Source organism: Schistocerca serialis, chromosome 6 (assembly GCF_023864345.2).
Source record: "Schistocerca serialis cubense isolate TAMUIC-IGC-003099 chromosome 6, iqSchSeri2.2, whole genome shotgun sequence".
Classification (NCBI taxonomy): Eukaryota; Metazoa; Arthropoda; class Insecta; order Orthoptera; family Acrididae; genus Schistocerca; species Schistocerca serialis.
In genome coordinates, this window is record NC_064643.1 from 304,696,496 (window position 1) to 304,714,911 (window position 18,416).

At 39.7% G+C, this 18,416-nt stretch overlaps 1 protein-coding gene across 2 annotated transcripts in view; it reads left to right on the forward strand.

The window, feature by feature from the left end:
• The window catches only part of LOC126485119 (eukaryotic translation initiation factor 2-alpha kinase 1-like), a 153,929-nt gene that overhangs the window by 128,417 nt on the left and 7,096 nt on the right, over nucleotides 1–18,416 (forward strand). For both annotated transcript variants that reach the window (XM_050108753.1, XM_050108754.1), the window contains exons 9-10: nucleotides 9,185–9,382; nucleotides 9,886–10,023. In XM_050108753.1, coding sequence (XP_049964710.1) covers nucleotides 9,185–9,382; nucleotides 9,886–10,023 — 336 coding nt within the window. The remainder of the gene's footprint in view (nucleotides 1–9,184; nucleotides 9,383–9,885; nucleotides 10,024–18,416) is intronic.

Here is an 18,416-nt window from a genome sequence, read left to right on the forward strand (position 1 = left end):
CTAATACTCATAAACAATTCCACAAGATGAACAAATGAATGGGATTCAGTTAGGAGGATATTAAGAAATAAAATTCTCGTCCAAAATCTAACATACCGAACAGTGGTGTTCTGCACAAACAAAATATAGGAACATAGCGACATCCATTCATAATGTAAATCCCAGTTTCTGTCATTATTGGGAATACGTGGAGAGTAGCACTTCTCACCCAATAACTCACAGCTGTACAGCTGACCTCTCTGCATGTGGACACTGTAATATGTGCTATCTGGCAAAAGAAATCCTATGTTGCCACCCATATTTACTGTGGGAAGCAATTATGACACTACTTCTAAAATCAGGAAAGTACTGAGTTCCTCAGCACTCACTAGATGTACAGGAGTGGTCATTGAACAGGTGATTAACTTATGCCTATTGAGTACCACTGAAACCATAGAATTAATGTTCCGATTTCTGTCTTGGTTTCAGGAGTACTGCTACATGCACCAACATTCTCATCCAGCTAAGAGTGATAAGAGTCTTCCCTGCACAGACAATACTTTATTAATATCTTCTTTGATATGGTGACAAAGTATCATCTGTTACTCAGATTGTGTTTTATTATCACCTCCTCATATTACTGCTGTTCTTCCTCCCTGAACAGTGGTTTTGTTATTTAGATGGTGACATGCATTCCATCTAATTCCCTCAACAGATTTTTGTCTCCTATGGTAGTATTCTCAATGTTGTCCTTTCCTGTATTTCCTTTACAGGAGGAAGGCCAGTGCAGTACTAATTATTTGTGGACAAATTTTCTATTCGTTTCTGCCCAGAGCCCCAAAACCACTGCTCACTAGTGCCAGTTGATACGTAAGAGGTTGGAAACCTGGGCTGATATACCTGATTTTAAATTTTCATGAGATAAACTGTTTGTGTATGTTGTAATTATACTTCAGATGAAGTGTACCAGTCTCAATTATAAAACTTCTGTGAAGTTCTTGGCACTTGTCTCTAACACAAAATTCTCATGGCTGCCTTGCTTTGGCAATTTGAAATATAGCTGTGTGAAGGCCTCTGGTATCCTAAAGTACCTCAATAGTAAGAACAGGTGCGGATTGAATCAGTATCGTCACATTTTGAACCTTCATTCAATCATGACTTGCATATTGTACAGGATCATCAAGACGTTCCTGCGTAAAGGTACTGGATGCAGTCAACAAAGAGGGCATTAGACTGGCCACAGGGACCATCAAACAAGCCCCGTAACCTAGTCTCTGAGGTACACAGCGGCATCTCCTCATAGCGTGACACATAGGTTGAGTTTGATATTTGCCAGTCTCCTTGCATTGGTGCTGTGACTGCATAGAAAGTAGTGGATGTTTTACAAAAACTGTCGAACAATACAGCTATTTTCCATCCAAACAAAGAAATAAACATTCTTAGAGGTACTTGGTGTTGCAGACATTAGTTCTTAAACACAAATGTAGCAAATAACCTCCATGTTGGGGTACAGTAAGATAAGTGTTACTTAATTGTTTTTAAGTTTTTAACAGCATTTTATCTGATAACGACAAAGAGGGCAACATGGGACAGGTACGCATTTATTTTCCTTTGTAATGTAATTAGTTTTTAATCCACCTACTAAACATCTTCTTGGTGTAATATGCTAAGATATGAGCAATTACAAATATACTGGGATGGATGAGGTCTTAAAATATTGGGACATTCCTTGCATTTTCTTCCTCCCTAACTGCTTTACGGGCAGTCTAGCACATGGACCCAGGAGATGAAATATTCCAAACAGTACAAAGACAAAAAGAGGAGGTGATATGTCACATGGACATAAGGAACAGAGAAGCAAAGCAGCCTGCCAGGAAAACTGCTGCTCATCATCATATCTGCTTGCAAGCTGTTCGATCATAGTAGGTAATGCAGAGGGCGATGTCTGAGTGGAGGAGGAAGTAGGGTGAATTTACAAGCAACGAGCTGTGGTCAGTATAGCCAACAATCTGACAGTTGTGCATTTTCTTCCAGTCTCATAAGATAGACGGAATAGTCCTCATGTCAGACACTGCCCACTGACTTGTCTCTCCAATAAGACCAGCTAGAATGATAGAATGACTCTCACAGTGCAACACATTTAAACTTCCTGTGCTGTAAGTGCTAAAAAGAGGCAAAACATTTGTCATTCCAAGGATTTACTTTCGATTCTTGGCAGTGATCAGATGATGGAGAAAAATTATTAAACTTCTGTGGTTTACCAGAACTTCTCACCAATGTGTTTGGGAGAAATAGCCCATATTAAAAATCTGAATGACACTGGTCTCAATATGTTATCTTGCGGAAAGGGTTCCAATGATGTCAGTGTTTAGTACCCAAAAAGAAATCTATCAATCCATCCACTCATCAGTTTGCCCAAAATCTGATATTTGTTGGCCATGTTACAGGAAGAATGGAAAAATTTCTGCTTTCCTTGTCTATACATTAATGAAAAATTACTCTGTTTCCCCATTTAGTCTGAGAGTAAAATTCCGCCCTGCTCCTGGTGGAAACAGGATAGTTGTATACTTGAAAGTGTGCAACGAAGTGCTCACCTTGTGGCAAGGATAGTCTGGAAATGCCATAGATAAGGGACTGTTTGATGTGGAAGAGGTGGCACCCATCAGACTTAAGGTATTGCTGTTTATTTGTCAGATGTGTATGGTATGAAATGCGGATGTGAAATGAAGGACTTCTTAAAGGAGAGTTGTTTTGAATTTGGAAAAAGACTAGGCATATTTGAATTGGAAAAAAGGAGTTCAGCTCCTACAAGAGTGGAAGAGAAGTTTTTAGTATGTGTCCAGCATATTTTAACAGATGTGCCATTATGTACCATATTTGTATCATGTAACAAGCATCTTGTGAAGAATGTATATATAAACATGGCCTTTTGGACAATATGCTGTGTGTTTCTAAATATTTTAGGGATGACAAATGTCTATCATTTGTTGAGTTTTATCCACTTGACATCTTGTGCATGAGGTAGCATAAAATGAACATGGTTTACAAGTTTAAAACCTGAAGTTGGCAGCTAAAACTGTTGAAACTGGTTGTGTTGAATAAAAAATATTTTGTGCAATCTTGGCCTTTGAATGGTTTTTAATGAAGAGAACTTCATTATGCAACCAGACTTCAAAACTGTCATTGATAAGGGGTTGAGCTTTTGTGTGTTAGGAAGGCTTCTTCCAAATTACTCATGAGAAGTTTGGCATAAGACAGAGAGACAGAGTCATACTGGTTCCTATGGTGGTTCCCCTTGCTTTGTTTGTAGGTCTGTCCCTTGAATGTGAAACAGTTAGGGTAAGGATATATACAGTATTTTAGGGAGAATGTACGAAAATGTAAGATTGCTACTTACTATAAAGAAGACAGGCATAATTAAAAGCTTATGTAAAGCTTTCGGCCACAGTCTTCATCAGCCAATGGTAAACAACATTCATACACACAAGCAAGCACACCTTATGCACACATGACTGCCAACTCTTGCAGCTCAGGCTAGAATGGCTGAATGGCATTCTGACCCAAGTTCCCGGGGTTGGTGGTCATGTGTGCATGAGGTGTGCTTGCTTGTGTGTATGAATGGTGTACGTTTCTCTTTTGCTTATGAAGGTTGTGGCCAAAAGCTTAATGTAAGTATCTTTTAATTGTGCCTGTCTGCAACTTAACATGTCTTTTTTTTTTTTTTACAATATGTAGCAATCTATCTTCTTGTACATTGTTGATGTCCCTACCTGGAGTTTCCATTGTTCAAGATTTTAGGAAAATTTTCATGTGAGCATTGGAAGAGGTAATGTTCTATAGATGGGAGGCCATGCACGATATTTGTGTAGGACAAGATTAAATGTATGGCAACAAGGAGGGCTGCACATATGAGAGGTGTAGGGGTGGATTTGAAATGTTCCAATAAGTGGTTGAAGTATTTTATGTAGAATGGGTAGCAGGTAGGTTGAGTGAAATAGGAGGGTTTAACTGTTCTGTGGAGGATGTTTTGTAGCTCAATCTGGCCTGCTTGCTATTTTCTTACTTTCCCACCAGTATTTGAATTCTGAGACAGTTTTCACAGGTCCAGTTGTATTAGTTTAAATATTTCAAGTGCCATTCAGTTTCAGTGAGTGACTGGTTATCATTTGCTATATTTGTTTGATATTTAAGTTTATAGATATTTACATACATAGTGTGTACCTGGGCCTAGTTTCTTGGAAGCATTCATTGTCAGCGGAGTACTGTGTGTTCAACCCCAGTGATTTCCAATGTTTCCACTGGGTGCTTTTGTGGGTACATGTTTCTGAAAAACAGAGCTTACAAAGAACTGTAGACACAGTAGAAGTACTGGAAAATGTAATCTGCACCTTGGACACCACAAACATTTAAAGGAAACGCATTTGAACTTCGTCATCTGAACATAAGAAAGATGAGTTTCTCATATTACTACAAGGAAATGAATAATCGGAAGGTATTTCTGCTTGTGTATTGTAATTAATGTAACATCCTTTTGAAGTCACAGACATTATGCAGTGGACCTACAAGGATGCAAGATAGTATTACATTACTGTAAGTACAATATAAGTATAATGGGATTTGCTATATATTCAAAAAATGGAATGAAGTACTTTCCTTCTTTTCCCTCTCCACCTCAAGTTGGTTTTTAATCAGTCAGTGAATCAAGGTGCATTTTATCAAAGACTGAAATATGCAGTAGCAACACTTTTTTTAAGTGAAGATAAACAAGTGATCTTTAATTATAGGTCCATCTCCCTCCTTCCCATGTTCTCAAATGTTTTGAGAAGATGGCATACCACAGAAATTGAACCACTTTTCTGACCATAACCTTTTAATTATTGTTCAGTTTCACTTCCGTTAATCTACACAAAAAGCAATACATGATCACAAACTTAGTTAGGCCATGATTAAACAAGAACAATAACCTTGATGGCATTTTGTACAACCTTGCCAAGGCCTAAGTATGTGGATATGGCAATGCAAACTGAACTGAAACTTACATACAAGAATTTCATAATTTTAAAAAAGAAATAGAACTAAATGACTAAATCTACAAATTAATATCTAAATTTTCAATCCATTGAAGGGCTGCCTGTATTGTTTTACAGAAATCTCCTAGATCTCCAGGGTGAGACTATCTGCTGCCCCTTGTTACAATATTTTCAATGGTCTGATGTTCATTGCCACAGTCACATTGAGAAATGAAGCATTTCCCCATCTGTGGAGGCTTTCTGCGCAAATGTTGTGGCTTGTACAAATCATGTTAATAGTTTTTTAAGCATGCCATGGTAATTAAGTGCCAGTTGGTCTTGTGTCTTGTCTTATGTGGGTCTAGTATTCATCATTGGCAATATTATTCCGTGTTTCTGACCACTTCTTGCTCTTGTTGAAATCCACTGCTTGTAGCGATGCTGCCAGTATAATAGGTGACTGCCTTTATTTTAATCAATTCATTTTAAGTGCACTCATGTCATAGTGGATAGGGAGTGGAGGAATTGTAATTAATTTTTCATATTGCTTGAGAAGGGCGTTCTGTCTTTGAAGATATGATGGCTTAATGTTGTTTAGAGTTGGTAAACAGTAAAGAGGGGTACATCGGATACAGCCTGTTCTTGTCCTCATTGCTGTTTTTACCTGAATGTCATTTTTTTCACATTTGAACTATTATGCCACAGTGGAGCTAGCTGTGTTTAGCTGAACATCAATTTTTCTCGCATTTGAACAATTATGCCCTAATGGAACATAGTATTCAGGAGCAGAGCAGACGAGTCCTACGAAAGAGCATCGTACTGTTGTAACTCTTGCACCCCATGAGGAACCACTCAGTTTCTGTCTGATGTTATTGCATGTTCTCAGCTTTTCTGCAGTGTTTTCTATGTGTTTCTTGTACGAAAAGGTTCTATCAAGAGTTACTCTCAGATATTTTGGGAAGTCTTAGTGATTGAGAACATGACCATTAAAGGTGACATTTCACATGAAGAGTGATAAGAATGATAGCTAGTCTTTATTAAAATGTTCCTGATACTCAAGATAGAGCAAGAGAGAACACAACCAAGACATGAGACAGTTGAACATCGTCCATAAACCCACACATAGCACCATGAAATAAATATGATTAATGGAAAATCTCATATAAGATGTGAAACAAATACTAACAAAGAGATAGAGGGGCTGGCCAGTACTTACCTCAGCTCAGTACAGCCGATAGATACACATAAAACAGAACTGAAAATTTACATTCCTAGCTTTCGGAACTTTGTTCCTTCATCAGGGAGGAGAGAGGGGAAAAAAGAGAAGAAGGGAAAGTGGATTCAGTTACTCACAACCCAGGTTATGAAGCAACAGGGAAAGGTAAACAGGGAGGGTAGCAAGGATGGAGGCATGGTTGTCAGAGGGAAGCCAAAGATATTCTACTGTAAGTACTGTGCCAGCTTCAAACCAAAGAGGATGCATACAGAAGTAAAGAGGTATATAGTATAAAGATAAACACAACTATGTAGGATGAAAAGATGCGTGAATGGCTAAAGAGGAAAGGGAAAGAGGAGAAGACTGAAGAGTGAATGGGAGTGAGGTTGTTTAACGTAGGTTCAGTCCAGGGGGATGGCGGGATGAAAGGATGTGTTGGAGTGCAAGTTCCCATCTCCGCAGTTCAGAGGGACTGGTGTTGGGTGGGAGAAGCCAAATGGCACATACGGTGTAGCAGGTTCCTAGGTCCCTAGAATTATGCTGGAGGGCATGCTTCGCTACTGGGTATTGGGCATCTCCTAGGCGGACAGTTCGTCTGTGTCCGTTCATGCGCTCAGCCAGTTTGGTTGTTGTCATGCCGATGTAAAAGGCTGTGCAGTGCAGGCATGTCAGTTGATAAATGGCATGTGTAGTTTCACACGTAGCCCTGCCTTGAATTGTGTATGTTTTACCAGTAGCGGGACTGGAGTAGGTGGTTGTGGGCGGATGCATGGGGCAGGTTTTGCAGCGGGGTCGGTTACAGGGGTAGGAACCGCTGGGTAGAGAAGGTAGTCTGGGAATATTGTAGGGTTTAACAAGGATGTTACGGAGGTTAGGGGGGCGACGAAAGGCCACTTGGGTGGTGTGGGGAGAATTTTGTCAAGGGATGATCTCATTTCAGGGGTTGACTTGAGAAAGTCATATCCCTGGCGGAGTAATTTGTTGATGTTTTCGAGGCCAGGATAATATTGGGTGACAAGGGGGATACTTCTGTGTGGTCTGGGGGTAGGAACATTGTTGTTGGACGGGGAGGAATGTATTGCTCGGGAAATCTGTTTGTGGACAAGGTCTGCAGGATAGTTGCGGGAGAGGAAAGCACTGGTCAGGTTATTGGTGTAGTTGTTGAGGGATTCGTCACTGGAGCAGATACGTTTGCCACGAATACCTAGGCTGTAGGGAAGGGAGCGTTTGATGTGGAAAGGATGGCAGCTATCAAAGTGAAGGTACTGTTGTTTGTTTGTGGGTTTGATATGGACATAGGTGTGGATGTGAGCTTCAACAAGATGAAGGTCAACATCCAGGAAGGTGGCTTGGGTTTTGGAGAAGGACCAGGTGAAATTCAGATTCGAAAAGGAGTTGAGGTTATGGAGGAAATTAAGGAGTGTTTCTTCACCATGAGTCCAGACCACAAAGATGTCATCTATAAACCTATACCAGGCCAGGGGAAGCAGCTGTTGGGTCTTCAGGAAAGCCTCCTCCATGCGGCCCATGAAGAGGTTGGCATAGAAGGGAGCCATCCTGGCTCCCATGGCCGTTCCCCTAATTTGTTTGTAGGTCTGGCCTTCAAAAGTGAAGTAATTATGGGTGAGGATGAAGTTGGTAAGTGTGATAAGGAACGAGGTTTTTGGAAGATCTTCGGGTGGCCTTTCGTCGCCCCCCTAACCTCCGTAACATCCTTGTTAAACCCTACAATATTCCCAGACTACCTTCTCTACCCAGCGGTTCCTACCCCTGTAACCGACCCCGCTGCAAAACCTGCCCCATGCATCCGCCCACAACCACCTACTCCAGCCCCGCTACTGGTAAAACATACACAATTCAAGGCAGGGCTACGTGTGAAACTACACATGTCATTTATCAACTGACATGCCTGCACTGCACAGCCTTTTACATCGGCAATGACAACAACCAAACTGGCTGAGCGCATGAATGGACACAGACGAACTGTCCGCCTAGGAGATGCCCAATACCCAGTAGCGGAGCATGCCCTCCAGCATAATTCTAGGGACCTAGGAACCTGCTACACCGTATGTGCCATTTGGCTTCTCCCACCCAACACCAGTCCCTCTGAACTGCGGAGATGGGAACTTGCACTCCAACACATCCTTTCATCCCGCCATCCCCCTGGACTGAACCTACGTTAAACAACCTCACTCCCATTCACTCTTCAGTCTTCTCCTCTTTCCCTTTCCTCTTCAGCCATTCACGCATCTTTTCATCCTACATAGTTGTGTTTATCTTTATACTATATACCTCTTTACTTCTGTATGCATCCTCTTTGGTTTGAAGCTGGCACAGTACTTACAGTAGAATATCTTTGGCTTCCCTCTGACAACCATGCCTCCATCCTTGCTACCCTCCCTGTTTACCTTTCCCTGTTGCTTCATAACCTGGGTTGTGAGTAACTGAATCCACTTTCCCTTCTTCCCTTTTTTCCCCTCTCTCCTCCCTGATGAAGGAACAAAGTTCCGAAAGCTAGGAATGTAAATTTTCAGTTCTGTTTTATGTGTATCTATCGGCTGTACTGAGCTGAGGTAAGTACTGGCCAGCCCCTCTATCTCTTTGCATGAAATAAATATCAAAGCCATCATGTGCAGGACCAAAAACCCTAGAAAAAGTCCCTTCAAACTTGAGAGAGGTAAACAGTAAAAATATTTTCAGAAATTATATCAAAATTTGATAGAAGACTATTACTACAATAGTAAAGATTTTATGTGCTCTACAATTTAGTTGTAATTGTTTGTTAGTATGCCTTACTGAAGTAGCTTGCAATGTTTGCTTCTATCAGTTAATATGTAACTTGACTCTTTACACATTTCTAAAGGATTTTCTTAATTATGAGCTTAACAGAACATAATGTATGAATAAATAAATGAGTAAGTAAGTTTGCATGTGTATGAAAACAAACTTAATTGTCTCTCTTTTCTAATTTTTTTTCTAGCCAAGCAATATTTTTGTAAATAGTGAGCTGAGTCAAGTCCAAGTGGGTGACTTTGGCCTTGCATGTTTTCTGCAACATTCACACAAGGATGTTGCATTATTATCACAGCCAACGTTGTATGGTGACCACAGGAATATGGAAATTGGAACAAAAACATATGCTGCTCCTGAACAGCTTGAAGGTGTTTGTAATCAAAAGGTAAGCTTAAGAAGAACCTTCTCAACATCTGATTCATTATGATCTAAACAAATGTTGGTCATTTCTGATCAAAACAAACAGTCAGGCGAAGGTAGTTTGAGTCATGTGCAGCTATTTTTCATAATAGTGAAAGCATTTCAAAGCTAACTTTCAGATATCAGTAAAATGCTGCCAAGTGTCACTGCTTTTACTTTGCCATGGAAGTGAAGCTTCCGTTGTATTCCCTCTTTAGCCATAACCATTGTATTATATGTCTAAGTTGTACAGTTACTTGTAAGAATACTGTGAAAAGGAAAGTTGCTACTCACCATATAGCGGAGATTCTGAGTCGCAGATATTGTGCCTATCTGCAACTCAGCATTGCCGCTATATCGTGAGTAGCAACTTTCCTTTTTACAGTATTGCTGCATTCCATCCTGGGTTTTCCATTGTTTGATTGTACAGGTAATTGTGCTTTTTAAATGTTATCACATGTCATTGTAATATTTTGTGATTTATTGCAGAGTGACTTATATAGTTTGGGAATTGTACTGTTTGAACTGCTTCAGCCGTGTTATACAGACATGGAGAAGAGCATTCTTATAAAAGATCTAAAAGATGGTGCTGTGTCACAGGAGTTGTGTGCAGCAGCACCAGAACTGGTAAGTCATTACTAGGCAAGTACACTTGAAGTGTGTGTTTGCAGTTAATTTGTGCATAACTGTTTCATGTTAGATAATATAAATATAACTACAATACCAGTTTCCAGTTGTTCTGTTTTTCACTGAACTTTCTCTCCACTGTTAATTAAGCCTATAAAAACTGTAGGCAGGTAAATAGTCCCAAGCAGTTGAGTAACAATGATACTATCTGTACGTAGCATTATGCAGTCCTCACTCACACAAAAGATTATGACTGACATTTCTAGGTATTTGTGAATAAAAAGTTATGTAACCTGTATTCTGTGATTTTCGTGTGGAAATAATAGTGAGTGCACTTGAAGCTATCAGCAGGTAACAAAGTTGAGTTCTGTAGGAACTGAGACTTAAAACACATTAAATGTACTAACTGCAGTTATTACCAGTCTCTGTTTCTAGATATATGTAACAGCTGGAGAAATGTATGCTCAATTTGATGTTGATATTTGCCCTTTAAGAATTTCTTAGAGTGTGCAAACTTTTTCTTTAGTGCTTGGCTTCTTTGTTTTGAATTGGGAGAATTTGCAAGATTTCAGATTGCTATTTTTCTGTATGGCTATGGCTACAGATACCTTAGCAGTTGAACAATGTTGTGCGTAGTAGCCCTTTAGAGATCATTGTACTGTCCATTTACTTGTAACTGGAATGAAGTATGAAGCAGTTTCTGGTCCATCATGTTCACTACTGACGACTTCTCAGAAAAGGAATGTTTCCATTTATAGTGAAGGTTCTTTTGGGAAGACTGGACTAACATCATGGGTAAAGAAAGAAGTAGATGACTAACTGTTGTGGTAAATTAACTTGTAACAAAAGTTGATGGCAGACTCAGATAAAAGGGTCTGGTCACGATTACAGAATTATCGGTCAGTTTCCCTCAGATATAGTGGACAATTTATGAAAATGTGACTGATTATCTTATTTATCACAAATTTTGTGGACAAAGACTGAATCCAGCAATACATAGAGATTGGGAGCAATGTTAACATTTCTTATTAGTACGATGTAGGAGGGGACAAATTCTTGGATCACGGGTTGCATACATCAATGCTGTGGCAAAAAATCTGTCACTGAAGTGGGGCCACACTAGCTTACCACCGAAGCACTGAAAGTGCTGCAAATCATTTTCTGTGTGGAAACTAAACTAATAACAGTTGTTTTTTGGGACAGCAAGGGGGCACTTTTGGGGGGGGGGGGGGGTGATGATGATTGGGAATGGATTTCATCAACGTCTATCACAGACTACAATATCCAGGCAGTCGAGGAACTGATTTGCAGCACTTTTAGATTTTACAATGATGAGGATGTTCACAGTGCGGTTCTTGAAAGGCTCCATGACCAAGGAGCGTGTTCGTATTGTTGAGGAATTGATAGAACATTTTGACTGTTCTTTATAAAGACTTGGTAACTATGTCGAAAAATAGTGTTATGTATCTGTGTCACTTAAGTGTTGTGGTCCATTCAATAAGTTATTTAACTTACTTTTTGAAGTCCCTTCATGGTTTCTCCTCAGTGCACATTAAGACTAAACTAAAGTAATTAAACAATGATAAGAGGAAAGGCAACCATTCACATTATAGAAGAGGTCTGAACAGCAGATATTTGCATGCACTAGCAGTTGATGACTCCCACATTGCTTGTGAAGGAAAAGTGATTTGAGCTCAATCCTATGATAACTTTTCAATCACTGTCAGTGCCATCTCACTTGGTAGCTCAGCTTTGGTTATCGACATACACACATATGTGCATCATACTTTTTTTTCCCCTTTTTCTTGCCCTTAACTCTACACTGATAGATTAAAAAAAATATATTCTGAAGACAAACCCCTTTTTCGATTATTTAACTTGTCAGATGTCCCTCTTTACACAGGTATTCAGTAAATGCTTGTCTTTTATTTCAAATGTGATAGAAAACCTATTCTGCTATGGCAGCCATATCATAACTCCAGGTATTTATCAATTAAAGCTTCTATTACAGATGACTGGTGCAAGTGAAACATTACCGCTTTCATCTTCAACATGACTAGTTTTACAAGGTAGACTCCCTATCATACTCCTCAGGTTTATTGGTAAGGTGACTCAGTGGAAAGCCTGTCAAAACCTGAACACAGATCATGCATGAAAACAGGAAGGAGGTTTACTGAAATGCGAAAAAAGGCAGGATAGAAACAGTGAATGGTCCAAGCTTCATAAGTGCAACATTGAGCAAAGTGAAAGAGCAACAGCATCGTGGTTGAGTGGTCACGGTGCTGGACTACAAAGTGGCAAAGGCGTGTTCAAAATACCCTGGTGCATATTTATTATTATTGTTATTTTTTTTTCCACAGCATTATGAACTGTCCTTCCAGTCACTGAAATCTTTGTCCTCTTTCTGTACTCTTGGAAGTTGTCTTGCTACACACTGGTTATAGAGTATGAGTCAGGTGATAAGAATATATCACCATCACAAGTAAATGTGATGAGTAGTGAGAGCAGGCAAGATACCACATAGACGCCTCACAGAAATGAAAACAACAAATAAACAGGGGTGAACTATTTTATAACAAAGGAATTCCAGAGTCAAAACGTCCAAAATGGAAGCAGCTTCAAAAACATGTTTTGACAGAGCACAGTGAAACTGTTGCATTCATTTGTTGCAGCTTATATGACAAACTATTATGTTTTCATCATTTCCTTGGGAGTGATCACATGCACATTCATACGAACACCTAAATTGAGCAAGGAGGTATATCTCTCACCAGACATAGAAATTATGTGCATCGATAAGAGATTCCTATCATATGACACACATACTGTCACTAATGCTGTGTATGACAGACCAGATGTGTTTTTTGATTCGGTTGACTTGTTGCCTTGTCATCAAATGTTTGTGGTTCCCATTCGAAAACCACTTCCTTTCGGCTGCTAATAGCGTAGTTATGCAGAATCAACTTTGATTATAGGTCCCTTCCTTACACCTTTCTGTTGCTAACAGACATTACACCACGACACAGACACAAATATGATACGGATAACAATAAAAATAAAAAAAAATTAAAAAAAAAAAAATTAATAGCATGTGGGAGCTTCGAAAATGGCTTGCATGCCCAACGTTCCAACACCGTGACAGCTTTACTGAGACACTGTTGCTGTTCACGGTTGCTATTTTGCTGCCCCCCCCCCCCCCCCTCCCCTTCTTCCTGTTTTCATGCTTGAACCACATTCAGTTTTTGATGGGCTGTCCACTGTGCCCTCTTACCACTAAGTCAGAAGAGGGTGTGGTAGGGAGTTTCCTCTGCATCTCAACATGATAATACCAACTGCATCTAAAGAGTTTAACTACGCAAATGGAATCAGGTGATAATTCTAAAGATGCCACAAAATTCCATCATTAAAACATATCTATATATCTGTTATTCTGTTGCGAACTTACATACGTACAGATAGAGCACAGAAATGAATATGTCATAGGACACCTCAGAAGGCAGTGGGAAGCAGAGACTGATAGGGCTGAAATGATTTAAGTGTTATAATATTGTTATTAATGTAATTAAGGCTCCTTACAATGGATTTCTTACAGAGTTTGAGGATATGGTCTCGAATACACACCGAAAAGCTAAAGAAACTGGTACAACTGCCTAATATCATGTACAGACCCCGTGAGCATGCAAAAGTGCCGCAACATAACGTGGCATGGACGCTACTAACGTCTCAGGTAATGCTGGAGGGAATGACACCATGAATCCTGCAGGACTGTCCATAAAACTGTAAGAGTACGAGGGGTGGAGATCTCTTCTGAACAGCATGTTGCTCAGCATCCCAGATATGCTCAATAATGTTCATGTCTGGGTAGTTTGGTGACCAGCAGAAGTGTTTAAACTCAGAAGAGTGTTCCTGGAGCCATTCTGTAGCAATTCTAGAAGTGTGGATGTCTCATTGTCCTGGAATTGCCCAAGTCCGTCAGAATGCACAATGGACATGAATGGATGCAGGTGATCAGACAGGATGCTTATGTATGCGTCACCTGTCAGAGTTGTATCTAGACGTATCAGGGGTCCCATATCGCTCTAACTACACACACCCCACACCATTATAGCTCCTCCACCAGCAGGCTGTCTACGCAGGCGAGGGAAAAAAAATTCCCGAATATCCCAGTTAAAAATAAACTTTTCCCATTTTAAGTGACAGTATACTTTTCCTCGGAACTGTAAAACTTATCAATTCGTTGAATGGTTATGGTTTAATACACCAGCATAGAATTTCCCGGCACTTTAGAAAAGGAAACTCAGGGGGGAAAAAAACACATTTTGGAAAGATGTCTGATGTGCAGCAATATGTACACTGCATACTTTCGTATAAATTCGAATTCCACCAAACACCACATGTTACTTTCCGAAGCATTGAAATCAAGATTGCAATGCGCATTTGCAAGCCAGTCATAGCTCATGTCACGTGATCTTGCCAGCTTATGACAGTGGCTATTCAGAGCATAGGACTCGTGATGCAGTCAGCCGATATCAGCATCACTGTGAAGTAGCACGAACACACAAATAGGAAAAATTAATGTACATAGTGTTGCTAGAAGCAAAGAAAAGTTTAACGTGAAATAGTGGTCTCTAAGACTAATAAGCTGCAAGAGAAGCTAAGCTTTCATATATAATATTGAACTTTTTTGCGCGTCTTACACTTTAAGATACATCGCACAAATGTTCCAGTAAAATTTTTGACGACGACATAGATGTGTTATCTTCTGTGATCAAAATTATTCTAAATGGTCATCCTCAAAATGTTGATTTTTAAATAAAAGTCAAACGCTCTGTGATTTAAGTTTTGCCAGAGAGTGCCGCCAGGTAACAGGTGTCACCGTGCTAGCGCAGCTATGATGATGCAGGAAGCCCGTATGTCTGTAAGTGTAAAACATTAAAAGATCTTACATTATGTCATAAAAGAAACAAGACTTTAGAGGATGCCCAAGAGCATCGGAATTTCGTGGATCGTAGTAAAATTCGGCTTAAAGTGCACATTCGTAAGTCCAGATTCTGATGTAAATTTTCTTGAAGTACCAGTACTGTATTATCTCATGTTTGGCTCTTTATTATGGCATAATGCTGTAGGTGCTAGATGAAAACGTGCACAGGGAACAGTTGAAACTAGCCAATAGTGCAGAATTAAACACTTCGTTTCGAATAAATTGACTGCAGCCGGAAAGTTTAATAAGAGCCAAATTTTTTTAGCAAATCGACAAAAATAATTTCATTGTTCTACAAGGCGATTAATACTTGATTGTCAAAAAGATGGAAATAAAATAAAATCTGAAACTAATAACATATTTTAGCATTCTGCAATTATGTGAATATTTTAATTCATGTGATAGCTCCCGGCCACAGAAATCCTTTTTGTTTTCATTTGACGTGAGAGCAGTAAATGAAGAGGAAACAGCAAAATCTCTAAATGTAAACATGGATCACGTGGAGACTACCCACTTCCCCACTCTAACTTGCACTGCTCTGTGCATCAGCCCCAAGTCTATGACATTTCCAAACCGGTGCAATACTAGATAGTGGCCCCTCCCCCTCCCTCAAGCGTTTGAGATAGATGTCAAAAATTTTAAAAAAATATTGAATTTTTCAAAAATAAGTGCATTTTGTAGTGCACATCTTTCTGAGGAGTTTCATACATAAAACATATGTGTTCGAGTAAGTCTAAGATGTGTTCGAGTAAGTCTAAGACATGTTATTTGATCTTAAGTCTGCCAAAGTGGAGTGCCACGCCTCTTCACACAGCTTTCTTTTATCGCACATCACTGTATTTCGCTCTGTGGAATTGAAATGTGTATATTTTGTAATGGATGGCATCAAACTATATCCAGGACAGTGGAAATTAGAATGTCCTGCGGTGCCTCTCGTGCTCCCGTTTGGACGGTTTGACATCCTGCCCCTCTTTTTTCTTTAAAAAATCAAAACCGCAGTTAATACTGGATGGGATTATTTGTAACCAGGAGAACAAGAACTCTTCAGAAAATTTGCACTCTTTATTGCCTATTAGCTAATAACTTGCTGTTTTGTCTGACATAAAATTAACCAGCAAAGACAAGAGACAAGCAAGACAGTACACATTTCTTCAATCTTTAAGTCCTAGCATTTTTTTCTCTCTAATCTTACTACAGCTTTACATGGCATAGCTTTCCTTTCTGGGAAAGAAATCTATTACCCCAGTAAAGATCGTCTACATGAAAAAACAAAATGTCGTTGTCTAATACTGAAAAAGCTGTTAAAACAAATAGTATCAAAGACTGGTGTGGTTTCTCGATCTGATTATGTGCATTTTCTCACTGTCTGCTAGATAAAATGAAACAGGCCTGCCTAGTATTGCAGCAATTTTAACACATACCACATAAACAAGACTGTTTTGGCAAGTACCTATATCAAATGCCTATTAGGTCTACTACAAGCAAAAAGTTTTATATTAGGAAATAGTTTCACATTTCATTCACACGCTCTAGCTTCTGAAGCATGAGATCGAAAAGTGGTATTACGAAAGTTTTATATAAATTTGGAATTGTCATATTCATCCATAATTTGTGTGGTGTCCCTGTTTCTTCTCCATCCTCTTTCTAACAAACGATCTTCTCATCACTAATTCTGTAACTATTCCTGACAGTGCCAAAACTTATTCTCCGGTTAACTACACTAACCCTGCCACAGTCATCGATTAGTTATGCTGCATTTATTCTCCAGTTAGCGTTATCCGTGCTACTCCCAGAATAGAAATTTAGCGACTGTTAGCTGGGCCTGTACAACTGGTCCTTAGTAATGTAGCAGTCTGGCCAAACATTTTCTGTTAAAATTTCACTTTCTTGGATACACCGAGAATAAGTAATATTTCTCACCTGTTATTCCTGTTCAGGGTGTATACGACCCGGGAAAAACCTGGAAATGTTTCATTGTTTTTGTTTTCAGTTAAAGTTTTGTAATTTTGACTGGTAAGAACAGATACTCTAACAAAGGATATTACTGTATTCCGCTACTGCAGAGTAATACTGCAGCAATAAAACATGAACGAGAGAAAAAACGAAAATAAAACTTAAAACTGCAAAGGAAATGCGCCATATACAACAAAAAAACACAGTGCTCATACAAGCGTCTGCCAACAGCAAAATATGTCAAAGGCTTAAGAAAGACTATGCAATGCTTCGTAACAACAAATTACCTCCGAGGAGCATGACATCACAACTGTTTACATTAGGTTCGTTTTAGCAGTTAAGAGTGGGATCATGCGTATGCGCAGTTGAGTAGTAGCTTCTCCCACTTCTCGCTACAGAAATGTGGCTATTGCCTGTGTAAGCAGTCGGAGCAAGCAGCTAGATGCTACTGGGAAAAATTTTACTGGAGTGCCCAAGCTGCCAGATTAATGCATGCGCATGGGGGGGGGGGGGGGGGGCATATTGATATTCTTGAGGGGGAAAAACCTTGTTCACAAAGCACTTAGCATACAGCGCACATTAGTCTATCGATTATTCATATGAGTTTGAAACGCATCCCTGTCGGTTTTTGAACACATTCTAAGTTGATTTCTGAATGCGTGCATAGTGTACATGATGTCTCTGTCAGGGGAATCCTCGTTGCATCTAGAAGACCTAACTTTCCTACAGACAAAAGGGGCTATATGAGCTGAGCGGAGTAATGCCGAACGGATGAGTGTGAACCGCTGTCTGTGTGGTTCATTGGGTTTGCGAATGATGAGCGTTGTTATAATTACTAGCGAAATCCACAGACTCAGACTACCGGAGTGGAAATAAACTAATTACAGGTAAGAAAGATTACATATTAAAATGGCTCTGACCACTATGGGACTTAACATCTGAGGTCATCAGTCCCCTAGAACTTAGAACTACTTAAACCTAACTAACCTGAGAACATCACACACATCCATGTCCGAGGCAGGATTCGAACCTGCAACCGTAGCGGTCGCGCGGTTCCAGACTGAAACGCCTAGAACCGCTTGGTCACTGTGGCCGGCAATTACGTATTACCTTCTCGGTGTATCCAAGAAAATGATATTTTGACAAAAAATTTTTGACGAGATCGCTATACTAGTAAGGGCCAGTTGTACAGTCCCCCGCCAGCAGCCGCTTTAAGTTCTATTCTGGAAGTAGCATGGAAAATGCGTTGTATGAACACTTAACAACGCCTAACCAGAGAATAATTGCGGGATAATTAAACTGCTAATTCTGGAAGAATTAGTGAAGTTAACCAGCGAATAAGCTTTGAAATTGACAGGAATAGTTACAGAATTAGTGATAACAAGACTCTTTGTTAGTTGAGGGAGGAGAAAAACCGCGACATCACACAAATTATGGAACAATATGACGATTCCGAGTT